A 15000-nucleotide genomic window follows, 5' to 3' on the forward strand; every position below is an offset into this window, starting at 1 on the left:
CGTAAAACCAAAACCAAAGTAATCACTTTCGGCCAATCAAAAAGGACGGAGACAATCCAGTAAACCAATCAAAACTCGAGGTAATTACACGTAGCCGACACAAAGCGCGGGAAAATGTGTACGCGCGAGCCACAATTGGTTTTGGTTTGACTTCTGATTGGTTGAAAAGAGGTTGCGAGAACTTTGAACCAATCACTGAGTGAAGTAATCTTAAACCAAAGTTATTATCTAATTACTTTCGACACTCAATTGAAAACCGCTCTAAAACCAGACAACTTTACTTTAATTTATCAATGGGAGCTGTTCAAGGGTTAGAGGGTTTAAAGTAGGTATTGAATAATCATTAGTGCCAGCTTAAATTTTTTCTTCCTTTCTTCAGTTTTTTTTTTCTATTCTGTATAATCACTTGTTTCAGTGCCACACACCTTCCATATTTTCAAGCTTCTGTTTGGTGCTTTCTTCGTCAGACTTCCATTTCTTTAACATATCTTTGTAAAAAATAGGTTCGCAATGCGTACTTATGTGGGATTTCAGTCAAAGAAACGTTGATGATTTGCATTATAGTATATGTAATACATTTTGTCATGTTATAATGATATATGTCGAGTAAAGACTTCGTAGAAGACGAGAACTTTGAGCCAATCACTGAGTGAAGTAATCATAAACCAAAGTTATTATCTAATTACTTTCGACACTCAATTGAAAACCGCTCTAAAACGCGCTTTGTGTCGGCTACGTGTAATTACTGCAGACGAGAAAACGGTTAGGGGAGAAACATGTTTGGACTACTACTTTCGAGCAAATTAGGGTTGCTTACCATTTGTCAGAATAAACCAGTTGGGACGACCGGTGAATCATGGTAGCAGTTTTTCCTAAATCAGCAAACCAGCCCAACGAGATGGCACTTACCATTTGCAATTGTTTTTGGCTGATGAGAGACCGGAAACTGGACAATTTAGCAAAATGGTCAGGAAATTTCCACTGTTCCTTTCTATGGGAAATGCCATTTACTGTGGCTTGTGTATTTCCCAGTCAGGAGACAAAGCTGGACGTGGCCCAAGTTATCACACGGAAAGGAGGGGGCGGTGATTGACAGAGTTAAGAGTCACTGAAGTAAACATTTTGCAGGTTAGGGCTTGTAACGCATTACAATTGGGTGCATTTGAGCATATGAATTTCTCAGCCACCAAATATTTTGCAATTAACTGCCAAAATGTGTTAGAGTCAAGGTGGTGAACAAAACACTGACCCCCAGTCCATGCACTACCCAAATGGACTACCCTAAAATGGACTAACTCTTAAAAATACCATTTCGAATGAGTGCCATTGAAAGAACTGAATTGATTATAATACTTACGTTGCATTCATCCATACAGCTATGGTTTCACTTCACTTACCGTACATGAAGTAATCAGCCATCACAACAGTAATCGAAAGCTAACCTTTTTAAAATGGGTGCTTAGACTTAAATACTGTTGAACAATGCTGTTTAAAATGGGTGTTGAGGCTTAAGTAAGCACTATTTGAGATGCTCCTTACACATAGATCAACAGTACTCATTCAAAATAGTCCATTTGGGTAGTCCATCGGGGTAGTCCATGGACAGTGTTTTGTCCACCATCTAGAGTCAACGCACTTCAGGCATGAACACACTACTTCAGAGACTCATGAAATATTTGCGTTCGACAAAGAGGTTAATGCCGTCCACTTTTACTCATCAGTGGAAATATTGGAATCAGTCGCTAGTAGCAGAGGAGAATTTGTTACTGATAAAGCTGAATAAATCAGCAGGCAAGTGCAATTGTCAGCTAAGAGTATTCGTGCTTCCAGCTTACAAACATGTATGTAAACTATACTTTTACAAATTAAGTAGCTTTTCTGTTTTAACATTACCAGTAAATGTAAAAACGTTTGACAGGAAGTTCGAAGGCATTAGCTTTTTAACTTGAGAATCTACAGAAACTGGCACCGTCACGCAACATGTCAGCAAATCGTAGTTAGGGACCGACCATTTAACTCTTCGGGTCAGCAAGTTTTTTTTCCTAGCAACCTTGGTGGGCAGGATATTTTTTTCCCTCCTAAATGCTCTGCAGGATATTTTTTTCCTCTCCTCATTTCTCTGCAAGAATTTTTTTTCCCTCAAAAAAGTGTTGTGTTTACATTTACAGAATGTGTTTACATTCACATTGTGGTTTATTGCAGTAATAGTTCTAATATAGAGCTGCAAATTAAAGCCTTAAAATGTTGTAAGCTATACAAAATCATTCTTGTATAGCTACATGTTTTCGGAATGTCATTCTTTAGAATCATTTAATATTACCTAATGACAATATTCTCATGTTATAAAGTGCTGCTCCACAGGTAGATTTGAAAATGTTTAGCTTCTTAATTTAAAAAAAAAATAGCTAAAAATAGCAAAAAGCAGTTCAAAAATGCTCATAGCATGGTAATTACTGCTAGAATCATTAGTTGCAATTTAAAAGTGGACTGAGATCTCCAAAACAAATGTGAAAGCCGAATTAAAGTTAGTTGATCATAATCTAATTTGAAAAATAGTTCTAGTAATTTTTGTTCAGCCTCTTTACAGTCCACTTCTAAACTGAGTACCTCAAAGTTGAACATAAATTTACCTCCATTACTGCTTGTGATAAGCTAACGAGTTTGGATACAGTGCGAGCCAGCAAGCCAGAAATCCCTCATCCCAACAACCGCAAGCTACCTAAAGAACTGTAGGCTAACTGCAGTGCTAACTAGGCTAGCCAATGTGTAATTTAGGCTAACCATAATGGCTTGCATGACTCCTATGACTTGGAGCCACGTGAACCGAGCAAGCAAGAAATCCCTTATCCCATTATAAGGGCAAACCACAAGCTACCTAAGTTAACTGTAGGCTAACCAGAGTGTTATTTAGGCCAATCAATGTGTTATTTTAATAGGCTAACCAGAGTGGCTCACTGGCTTGCAGATTATCCGGAATGGTTGCAGTTTTGGGAGCAACTACAGAATACAGGGTCACTTTTAACCATGGGCCAAACGAGCCGGCTCGTTTGGCTCGGTAGTGGGAAAAATTAGGAACATTAAGTGTTGATTTTATATATGAGCGTTAAGTGTGGGGTTGATACATGTAGCGGCTCGTTTTGCTGGGATTTTGTAAAGCGCCCCAGGAATGATGAAATAGCTTTGCAATTTTTTTTTTTTTTTCCTTGCATCAGTGCAAGAATTTTTTTCTATTTCATTTGTGCTGCATGCAATTTTTTCTTCCAACAAGCGCATGCAGGAAATTTTTTGAGGAAACCTCAAATTACTGATCGTAACTACTCTTTACTACTGTTGTCATCATGTTACATCTGTTCGATTTAAAATTGAAGGCATGACTCCTTGCAATATACCTCGCACAACTCGCTTAATACAAACGTCTGAAAGGAAGATGACTTCCCTTACCTTGTAAATTAATCGCACCGAGAACACAAGTCGAAATTCGCCAAATGACAACAGCCAAGAAGAGTAATCAGAGTAATGGCCGCCACACACGAACAAACACTCATTCTCATTCCCAGGGTCCTCTCTCTTCCTAACAGAGACCACGTGACAAACACTTGGCTCTTCTATACAAACAAAGCCAGCCAAACTGCCAGTGCTGACAAAGTGTGGGGAAATCCCACACGAAAATGAAAACTCATTACTTTTACAGACAAACAGGCCAATATTACTGACTGTGTGTATGTTCATGATCTTATGCAATTAATAATTCTAAATTTGGCTTTACCTGAACCACATTATGTACCAGTAATACTGGAAAAAAATTCAATAAAATATGGTAGTTACAACTAATTTTTGAAAATTCAAATACCAAAAGAGTAATGGAATAATAACAGAAAAAACTGAAAGCTGATAATATTACCAGTATGTTTCTTTGCGGATATTGACACCATTGGGATCAATTATCCTGCCTTTTGAAATGAAAAAATCTTCCTTGGGCTTAAATTGGATTGAGTTGGAAAAATATTCTTTCAATGCAAATTAATTAATTGCCTATCTGATCCAATGTACATGTACACCGACAGTTTGTCCATAGTTGGTTGCACACGGTTTTCTCGCTGCTGGAAGTTGGCTTCACAGATTTTTCAAAATTTCCGTCTTGAACAAGAAATTGGAATGGGCAAGACCTACACATATCGTTTGCTGCAGTTTCTGCCGGCTTGCTTCCATTTTTTAGCACTTTTTTGGGTGCAACTAGACACTCCAGAGCACGTTTGTTTACAACTGCAAGTGATTGACAGCTTTATTATAGTCTCTTAGTCTATTGATGCAAAAGACCATTATTGTGGCGTGACATGTAACGGGAAGCTCAACAGAAAGTGGGCAGCTACCGAGAAAAGACCAGTTTTCCGGCAGAGGGTGTATTCCCCACTCATCCCAGATCTTCCGACTTTCCCTCGTCCAATATGGCGACCGAATACAAAGTACCCCCTGCATGCAGGCTAGTGGGCATGCATAAGAACATATTTTGAAAGAAACTTTCCTAGAGTCTGAAATGGGAAAACAAACGTACCAGCTAAAACGGTCAATTCCCCTGCTTTAGTACATCTTTGCAAAAAAATTTTAAACTCAGTCTTTTTTTGAATTCTTTCTTCCTTTCTTCTGTAGGAGTATCCTGGATGCCAGAGGTTTTCTCTCTCTTAGAGCCACGGAAGAGCAGGTTGCGAAGCGGCGAGAAAAACCTCTTGTAAAGGCCGTTGAGAACCTCACTGCCATGCCCCATTTGTTTGACATGGAAAAAACTCAGTAAATTGATATGTGACATAACCTACCAATCAGCATCTTTAACTTGGTTCCCACGGTGCATTCATCTTACCTACTTTGATGTCAAATTAAACAAGACGCTCTATAAAAGCGTACACTGGGTTGCCTGTGGTACGTGCTACACAAAAACAGAAGGCACTCAATTGGGTGGTATTGAACTGAGGGTTCCAGTTAATTTTTTTCAAGTGGGGGGTCATTAAGACCATTTGAGGGTCACCCACATGTCGTGTCAGCAGAGGCCCTTTGGCTCGTGAACACGTTCACACCTTTAATTATTTTATAATATACTGTCCCATTCTGAGGTCTTTTAGTTTTTAAGCTTTGGTAATAAATTCAGTTTAAAGATAACAAACACGTTCTTGAGTAAAGGTGCACGTGATCACCTTGTGTCAACTGAATGAACTACGGGAAAGAATGTTAATCGTTCGTCGTTTACAGAGTAAAACAACATACTTTTTAGCCAAGAAACTGCCGTCTTTGGTTTATAATTTTGTTGTAATATTTAAGTGAATATTTACATTTCATCTGTCAGGTCAGGAAGCCTTCTTTGTCGGGTTCCTGAGAAACGTATCAGGGTGAACTATTTACACAATCGCAAGGTTGAGCGGCCATGCAATTGAAAATCTGAACATCTATGAGATACATTGTACAAAAACAGCCTTGCAAATTATTGCACATCACAATGCTTACAAGCACAAAAGGAGAAGAAATGGTTGATAAATATGAAGTTCGTTACTATCTGAATGTTTTTGTGTTAGAGTAAAGGGATATATTGCCACGCAAATGATGTAATTTCATGACACTCAAAATTCGCAAAAAGTGCGAGTTTCATGTAAACAATCTTCGCACTAGTAAGTCGTAGGAATAAATTGGATTAACCAGGAAGTTAAAGAAATATTGTTGCCTTCCCAAATAAACTTCATTTTACACTACAATGACAAAATCATTTGTCAGAGAAATAAAATTCCAGTCTCCTCGCGTATCACATTTCATCGGACGTATGCAAATTTGTTAACTCATTTTCACCACGTCCTGATTCCCGCGAAATTTTTTTTCTTTTAAATATCAACAAAAATATTATTTCTCGTCAAGTGTTCCATCTTTTATGTTCAAAGAACCGCTAAAAATAAAGATTTTTTAAAAATCTATCTGTATTCCGTTGATATTTTTTTATAATTTAATATTCTCTGTCAAAATTTGCACAACAATCAAAACACAAAAGTACCAACGCAAGCAACAAATAGTCGCATTTGCCTCTTCGTCGAATTCTCACGCTTAACACAGGAATTTTTAGTTATTGTGAAACTCTTTCTCTATTCGTTAGCAATCACCCTTCCAAATTTCAGAGAAATGGACCAGTCTGCAAATATTTTACAGTATGAGTTTTTTTTCAATGGGATGTCAAAAGGCCAAGTGGATGTTATGCACAATTGGGCAAGTTCGGGTGATCAAATTGTGAGTGTGACCAGTTATAAATATTCTTTCACAAAATGTTCCCGAATCGTCAAGTATCACCACAGAAGACAAGAACATCATTCTAAAAGCTTATTCTACACAAAAAGTAGGTTCTGGAGGTAATTTTAAGAGTGGAAATCATTCAAGTTTACAGCAGACGATAAATAATACAAACTCACGAGGCATGGTACATTTAATTAAGTTAACACAACAGAATTGTGTGTGTTAATTATGTTAACACAACACGAAAATGCTTTACCATAAAAACTATCCAGTTAAGCTCGCATATTACAAAACATGATGAATCCACCTTTGGCCTAAAAACGTTAGTTTAGGCCTAATTAGGCCTAAGGTTAGCTTTTATGAATGTTTTATAGTTTTTACTCTCTGTATTGGTAAAACAATGACCTGTGATTCCGGATTCCAGATTCCGGCTTTTAGGACAACCCTTTTGAAACAAACATATTTGCTATTAGAGGAAATCTTTCAAAAAATTCTTGGCTGTCACATTTCCAATTATTTTTTTTTTACCTGAAGACTGTGCAGAGAGCAGAGATCACTGATCGACTTAAGGTGTTCAATTCCTTCTCTGTCTTTGTTGAACCCATAAATTAGCAGAGAATTTTCCATTTGGCTTCAGTGTTCTACATAACAGCACACTTGGTAAAATAATAGAAATACAAGTCACTTTGATTTCGGCTCGACAGGCAATAGTTGTTGTCGAAGTCCATTACTCCTCACTTTTAAGATTCCAGACATTTATTTTTCACTGCCTGTCTTATTTAACCAATTGACGGTGTACTTTGTTTAAAGATGCACTAGAACGCCATGCGCGTTACAATGACTTTCAACGCCATTGCAGGTTTAATAATGAAATGTTCTCCTGTGTGCACCATGAAAATCTACGCATTACCACAACCCCCTCAAACCTAACAAAATAAGCACAGAAGACTCTATGCACAAAGACACCACTTAGCAGGGGAGTGACAGGCAAGACTTTTACCGACACGGGAAAAAATAAAAAAACCACGAAATGAAAGCCAGATTCCGACCCAGTATAAAACTTCGATGTCAAATATGAAAATAAAACTCAAATTTGAAATTTGGATGTCAAATTCCGAAGTTGAATTTTGGCTGACACATAAATGTGGAACCCAATTTACTTTTTCTGCCTTCAAAGCCTTGATTTCCAGAACTTTGCAGCGTTTTGATTATAGCCATGTGGTCACAGTGGGCAACAGAAATCTGGTTGACAGCAAATGAAAACCTGTTTGAACTACTTTCTGTTGCTAACCCAATCAGAGAACTTGTTAGAACTGACAAGTTCATGGAACCAATCGAATTGCTAGGGTCAAATCTGACTCTGACAGCATCCCATTGGACCGGCCTTCTCAAAGAACTCAAAGGCCTGTACCAGAGGTTTTTCTTCGCCTATTCCGTCGCTCCGAAAGAGAAAAACCTCTGGGCCATCCAGGGTACTGTAGGAGTTGATTTGAGCAAACTAACTTGACCCCTTTCACTGAGCTTTTAAGTGCAAGAAATGCAGTTCCATGTCTTGAAAAAAAGATTTGTTTTCGTACAGTTTTGGTTCTAGCAAAAATAATAATTATTATTATAGTAAGTCAACATTTTCTGTAGTTTTCCCTGTCTCATCTTTTGGCAGGCAGAATTCTCTTAAAGCTGAACAACCCTATGTATTGGCAAGATGCACAAAACACCTTTAAATTCACCAACTTCTAATGGCATTAACTCCTTTGAGATCAAGCATACCTTTCAGCTCATCAAGCTTCTCCTTGGTGTTATCATCATCCTTTTTCCACTGCTTTAGTAATTCTCGATAGTGCTCCTCAAAATCAGGATCCATGCACTCAGTCTTCAGTCGGCTGATCGCACCGGCATAAGTTGTTCCAGATCCAAGGGATAGCAGTGCATTACTTATATCCTGCCATAACATATTGAATGTTGCATCATCAACAGAACCTTGGCTGGCATGAGCATAGACTTCATTTCTGTAATACTTGATTCTTGCTATGTTTGCCTCACAACTGTTATCACCAGGAAGAGGAAGCTTGTCCCAGCTTCCAGTACTGGCAGGAGGACTGAAACCACATATATTTCGCAGCAATACCACCAGAAGCGTAATGTCAAAGCTGGCTGATGACACAGATGAACAAACAGTTGGGTATAGCTTTCCCCACTGTGTGGGATTCAAAATTCTTCTCTTTCTCAGTGACTGCAACGTAGGGTAATGTGCTGAAGTACTTGACAAAATCCTGTGAAGAGTAGCTGGAGAATGTATTCTGTCAAAGGTATCGCGGAGGGCCTGAGATCCTACATCCACTAAAAGACGGCACAAACGGGCATAGTTTGTGTTCTCTCTTGTTGAGGGAAAGACTGCTGGACCAGATGCCATGTTCCAATCTGTTGACCACATAAAATGTGCAAAATGACTGCAGTTCATTGTAATCAAATCATTCTATATAACTGTACGTACATGTAAGCAATGCAATGGCATGCAATAGGTGTAGCAATTAAATAGTGGCGCGATGGCCTCATGGTTAGAGTGCTCGACTCCGGATCGAGTGGTCTGGGGTTCGGTTCCTGGCAGGGGACATTAAGTTGTGTTCTTGGGCAAGACACTTTACTCTCACGGTGCCTCCCTCCACCCAGGTGTATAAATGGGTACCGGCGAAATGCTGGGGGTAACCCTGCGATGGACTAGCATCCCATCCAGGGGAGAGTAGTAATTCCTAGTCGCTTCATGCTAATTAACCATAACCGCACAAGGGCCTTCTGGCTCGAAGGATTTAGCATAATTAACCATACCGCACAAAGGGGGATGTGTGCCTGTTTAGGAAAAATCACCTGATGGTACAACCCACAGTATGCTTTGCTTAACCCAATGACCCCTGGGAGTGAGACTTTACAGATTTTACTATGTCTAACGCCAGACAATTTTTTACTCGTCAACTGGGGGACTGTCCAAGGTGCAAATATCATATGTCTGCTAGAAAAAACCACAGAACTTCCCCCAAAAAAGTGCAAAATCATCAAAACAGAATAGAACACACCCTTCTTTTAAAAATCCTTCTCAAATAGTTACATTTATTTAGTGATCAACCTGTAACACAAAGACTAAACAAGATTAACTTGAGCGCTCTATTGGTTATTGCTATGGGCCGTAATGTTGAAAAAAGGGTCAAAATAGTCTGGGTTACCGTTAGTGCTACAAAAACCGGTAAATTAACTTGAAGTTAAAACAGACGCCATTCAGAGAGTTGGCGTCCACATTTCTATCTTCATTTCTCGAGAGTTTCAACAGACAAAGCAAAATCAATATGACAGGCCGAGTGACCCGCACTACAAAATATTTTATCTTTTCTCCTGTCCTTACCATTCCGGAAACGAAAGGTACTACTACTTGTTTTTTAAAATAATTTCATGTCAAAAATAGTTGCTTGCAAGATTCAAATAGTTTCACAAGTTATTTCACATAAATAACATTTAATGCTTTGGTGCACCGTAAGACAATAGACACAACTTGGGCGTTATTGAGGGGCAGGGAATGTACTGGCAAGGCGCGGATAATACCCACTGCCTGTATGGACCACTGGATGAGGGGTCTCGGCACCTAGCCAAGGAGGTATGTCACACCTGTATTGCGAGGTGGGCATAGTTGCTGGCATAATGTCCTGGCACCAAGTTTAGCCCAGTCTAGCAAAGTAACAATATGCCCCCTCCCTAACAGGGCTTCAGCACAAGGCTGAAGGGTGGCGCAGGCAGCAATTCCCTGCAAATATTTTATTTAAAAGAACTATTAAAGTAGGTTACAATAAAGGGAGAGAGGGATTAAACTGCTGAACAGAAAACAGAACAAGCTGAGCTTTGAAAATGTCAAACCGAGAAGGCTCACATGGTGGGATTGAATGAAAGAGCCAAATAAGGTAATCACGTGATGGGAAGCCACGCTCTCCTCCCAGGCTCTGCCCAGTATTTGTTTACTGGCATTAACTAACATCTATTTTCTTCTAAAATATCATTTAATGCTTTAGTGCGCAGCAAGGCAATAGACACAACTTGGGCATAAACAGGGGGCAGGGAATGTACTGGCAAGGTATGGATGTAGACCAAGTCTCTTTCTTTTCCTGTATGCCATTGATCCACGAACGAGGAAGCCGTCGGGGCTTGTGCTCACATGATCTGAGGAAAAAAGGTACTGCGCGCAGTCTAGTATGGATGATACCAACCACCTGTATGCCAGGGGGTGCCTCATGCCTGTATTGCAAGGTGGGGGCATACACTGTGCCTAGTTGCTGGGCATAATGTAGTTCCTGGGGTCCTGGGTACAAGGTAGCACAGTCCAGCGAAGTAACAATATTCCCCCTCCCTAACTGGGCTTCAGCTCAGGGCTGAAAGGGTACTGCAGGCAGTAATTCCCCACCCAAAAAACGCCAAGATGGATGAGTGCCTTGTGCAAAGCCCATATAGCAGTTTTGCTCCCAACTTGACAGGGAGAAAGAACAACCCCATCTCCATGGGGTTGCAGTGGCAAAAAGCAAACATTGCCTGCCCCAAGGGGTAAAGAAGAGAACCGACGAGTGGAGATAGAGGTCAAAATCGTGACAAGAGAATAAAGAACCCAAACCAATGGGCATTTCATAGAGACTGGAGGGGATAAAGACCCTCGCACAAAACATTTCTGGTAAAATACTCACTTACAATAGTACACATGAAGTTGAAAGCATAAAGCCCAAAGCAAGGGGTGGTCACATGGTTGAGCAAGGGCCCAATGCGCCTTTTCTTTCGTGTTTTTCGACTCCTGGCCGACCCAACAATGGGCCTTAATTATAACTGAGAAGAGAAAGTGCTTTTCTTTGACTGCCGGCATGTTTGTTTAAAACTTTCAAGTCTTCTCGGATAAGGACCTATAAAACGTAGCATGGTTTTACAACCTTTTCAATGGGCCAACCCAGTGGGATGGTAAAGAACCCACACACTATCGTACGAAGTAGGGCATGGAGCATCCCGGTGTTGTGGTCAGGACTCATTTCATTGATTCATGTGCTGGGTGAGATCGCTAATGGACTGATAGCGGCTGCCAGCGGCGCCTATACATGCTGATCTCCGATCCCACCCATATTCCCTGGGCTTGTAAAGCGCATTTGTCTTATATATTACACAACACAAAATGAAGCTATAGGAAATTCATTAGCCTTAACCATTAAAGCCAAAGAAAGGGCATGTCACCAAAAGCCCTCCAGTAGGGCCATTTCTTTCTTGTTTTTTTCTTTTTGTTGTTGTTGTTGTTGTTTTTGTTTTTTTTTATTACAAGGAAGAAGCATGGTGTGTTTTCACCGTGTGACTGCCGGCATGTGGCTAAAAGCAGAGGCAGATCTAGGATAAATGGTGACCAGTTTCCAACACAATAAATGTTTCTAGGGGGTCATAAATGCTCCCCCAGTAAACTAAAAAGGTAAAGTCACTGCTTATGAACCAGAAGGACCATCAGGCCGGCGCTTATCTCCCGTTTCCGTAGCATGAAGCGATAAGGAGTATTTATACTCCCCCCTGGATGGGATGCTAGTCCATCGCAGGTTACCCCCAGCATTTCGCCGGTACCGTTTATACACCTGGGTGGAGAGAGGCACCGTTAGCGTAAAGTGTCTTGCCCAAGAACACACAACACAACGTCCCCGGCCAGGACCCGAACCCAGACCACTCGATCCGAAGTCGAGCACTCTGACCATGAGGCCACCGCGCCCCACCGCGCCTCCCTTAGTAATTTTTGGATTTTAACTCTCCAAAGTCCCCTTTCCCGTGTTTCTGACCAATTTCCGTAAAACTCTGGAAACCGGTATGGCCCCACTCCTGAAAAGAAGGATGGAAAAGTGATTTGTAAAACAGATAAAACTACAATTAAAAAACCCCCTAGAAATATAGGGGAGGGGGATAGCGCAAACAGACGCGGCCAAGCTTTATTTATTTATTACAATTTAATGGCAGAAATACGTATATACAGGTATAATAAAGAGAGACAAAAAATGCCATAAGGAGAGTCTGCAAAAGAGTCCCAGACTCCATGTAAAAGCAGACCACCATATGCATTATACAATAATAAAAAATACAAATAAAAAATAAAACTGATTCAGTAAAGTGAAATCATGTTTTGTCCATAAGAAATTTCTTCACTTTAAAGTTAAAATTCCCAGTACAACATGCAGTACGAATGTCCACCGGCAAAATATTCCAAGAACCTATTGAAGAATCGACTAAATTGCAGAATACCCCGCAACACCAGCTATTCTGCGTAGCCATTACAAATGGCTACACAGACAGTGCAAGCACTAGATATATGAAAGGATCGGCCACAGGAAAATCGGGTGTGATCATTTTTTTGTGAATCACTGTCTGATTATACTATTACACGTCAATAAGCACAGCTTTTACAACATATTATTTGCTATTCGGGTTGTAAATCTTCTTCATTTCTGCTAGAAAAACTTCGAACAAATCCTCGTGTTTATGTAAATAACGCCACATAAATTCGGCAATATGACCTGAATACATGTATTTGCGCCTACCAAATTCAGGCAAACCTGTCTTCAGATGTCTCCACTGTCCTTCGATTTTGTTCGTGTGTTACCGTTCTTATTTACAAATTCTTTTGAATGACTGATGGTTTCGTGAGTGTACCCATGCATTTGTAGGTTAATTGTTAATTAAATAGCAGGGCTCGAAATTGCAACCAATACAGTCGCATTTTTCCCTTTGCAATTAAAAATAGATCGTGTAATACAACCAGTTTTCACAAGTAGGAAAATCTCTGAAGATTTAAAAGTTACGGAAACAAAGCCCTCACTTGTAAACCAGCAATGCGTTGTGTATGAATATCAATGTAATTCGCGTGATTCGAATTATATAGGCTACACGAGCCGCCACCTCCACCTGCGCATCAATGAGCATAAGTATTCCGTCATCGGTAAACACCTAAAGGATAAACACGATCAAAGATCTACTAATCTTTACGAGCACTTTACCATCTTAAAGAAATGCCGCGGAAAATTTGAGTGCCTTATTTACGAGATGCTTTTCATAAAGAAAAAGAGAACGACTCTGAACACTCAAAATGACTCCATTCCAGCGAAACTGTTTATTTAAATTTTTCCCATTCTTTTTCTGCCTTGTTTATTCCAATGTAATTTGTCACTTACTATTGTATATATAACGTTCACCATCTGGTTATTTTGCATTTGATAATGGTGACATGTTGTCGCCGAAACGTCATGTTTTTATATCAATATTTTTTAATTCTAAAATGTTTCTCAAAACCCCTCATCATTAGAAGTAGTCGTTTTGCCACTGTGTATTTATACTAAAACAATTACTCGCCTCAGGCTCCGTGATTATCGGTGAATATTCACCGATAATCACTTTGCCTTCGGCGAATAATTGTTAAATAAATTACAACAGAGTATCTGCGTTACCGTAGACGCGTAGCCACCTCTCTGAGAACTTGAGTGAATTATGCGTAAATTACAACGGAGTATAGCTGCGCAGACGCGAAGCCACCTTCCAGAGAACTTGAGTGAATTATGAATAAACGATGCTTCCGTGAAGCATACACTGGGTTGCCTGTGGTACGTGTTGCAGAAAATCAGAAGGCACTGAATTGTGTGGTATTGAAATACAGCATTCCAGTCTCCGAAGAATAACAAATAAAAGAGAAGCGAGAAACATTGGCTTCTGGGCTGACATGCTGATAATTTTCAATTTTCTGTGAACCCGTCCTGCTTCAGGGATGGCACGAGGATTTTTCAATCTGGGTCCTGAGACCCGCATGTTCGGCCAAATTGGGGTCCCAAGCATTTTTTGGGGGTCCCAAAATTTTGGTGACCCTCTGCGAGAAAAAGAGTATGTTTTAAATTATGAGAAAAGGAGAGTAACCAACTTGGAATTAATATTGACCCATATGCATACGACCTGCCGACAAAGGCTTTTTCTAGAGCCGTTACATTCATTCCTGGACAAGAACTCTGTTAATGAAAGAGCACCCTTTTCAAGGGTTAACGCATCACTGGTTTCCTCCCTTAGGAGCAACGAACAGTGACGTCTTTTGCTATATATTTGCATTCAGTGACTTGCAGAGTACATCCCTCTGAAGAAGACCGCAGAAGGCGGTCGAAAATTTAGTTTTAACAGGTCTTTTTAGATGTTTTAAACCCCATTTCTTAGAACTTCAATAATTATTATGATCACAGATCGCTCCAACAGTTTTACAAACAACAGAATATACTGACAAATCAGAGCAAGTTGTGTGAGTTATTTAAGTCAGTGCCTTGCGTCCTGGGACGCATTAAAATTTCGATGATGCATTTTTTAGATTTTAGTCGCGTAAAAATACACGATTTCTGCGTTAACGCGATCCCTGCTGCTTACAGAGCAATACTAAAAAATCTTCTCCCATATCACATTTCAACCTTAAGCTCGAAAATTCAATACACAACATGATATTATAATTCACAAAGGCAGAAAATACCACAGAATCCTTTTCCAGCGAAAAATTTATTGAAATAAACAACATAATTGCTCTTAGAGACGAAAACCTCTTCCTATTTCATTGCGTGCGTGAAGACAAGAAACTCAATCGTGTCAAATTAGTTCAGGTAAATACAGCTCACTTTGATTTCGTCTCGACGGGCGATAGATTGTTGTCGAAGTCCAGTACTCGTCGCTTTTGAGATT

At 39.9% G+C, this 15000-nt stretch overlaps 2 protein-coding genes across 5 annotated transcripts in view; both read right to left on the reverse strand.

The window, feature by feature from the left end:
* LOC138006965 (NLR family CARD domain-containing protein 3-like) overlaps window positions 1-15000 on the reverse strand; it is a 336786-nt gene that overhangs the window by 279583 nt on the left and 42203 nt on the right. Inside the window, exon 3 of the mRNA XM_068853606.1 lies at window positions 8029-8679. Coding sequence (XP_068709707.1) covers window positions 8029-8671 — 643 coding nt within the window. The 5' untranslated portion in view covers window positions 8672-8679. The remainder of the gene's footprint in view (window positions 1-8028; window positions 8680-15000) is intronic.
* LOC138006968 (NLR family CARD domain-containing protein 3-like) overlaps window positions 1-15000 on the reverse strand; it is a 63052-nt gene that overhangs the window by 5818 nt on the left and 42234 nt on the right. The window lies entirely within an intron of this gene.

This window comes from Montipora foliosa, chromosome 6 (genome assembly GCF_036669935.1).
Source record: "Montipora foliosa isolate CH-2021 chromosome 6, ASM3666993v2, whole genome shotgun sequence".
Taxonomy (NCBI): domain Eukaryota; kingdom Metazoa; phylum Cnidaria; class Anthozoa; order Scleractinia; family Acroporidae; genus Montipora; species Montipora foliosa.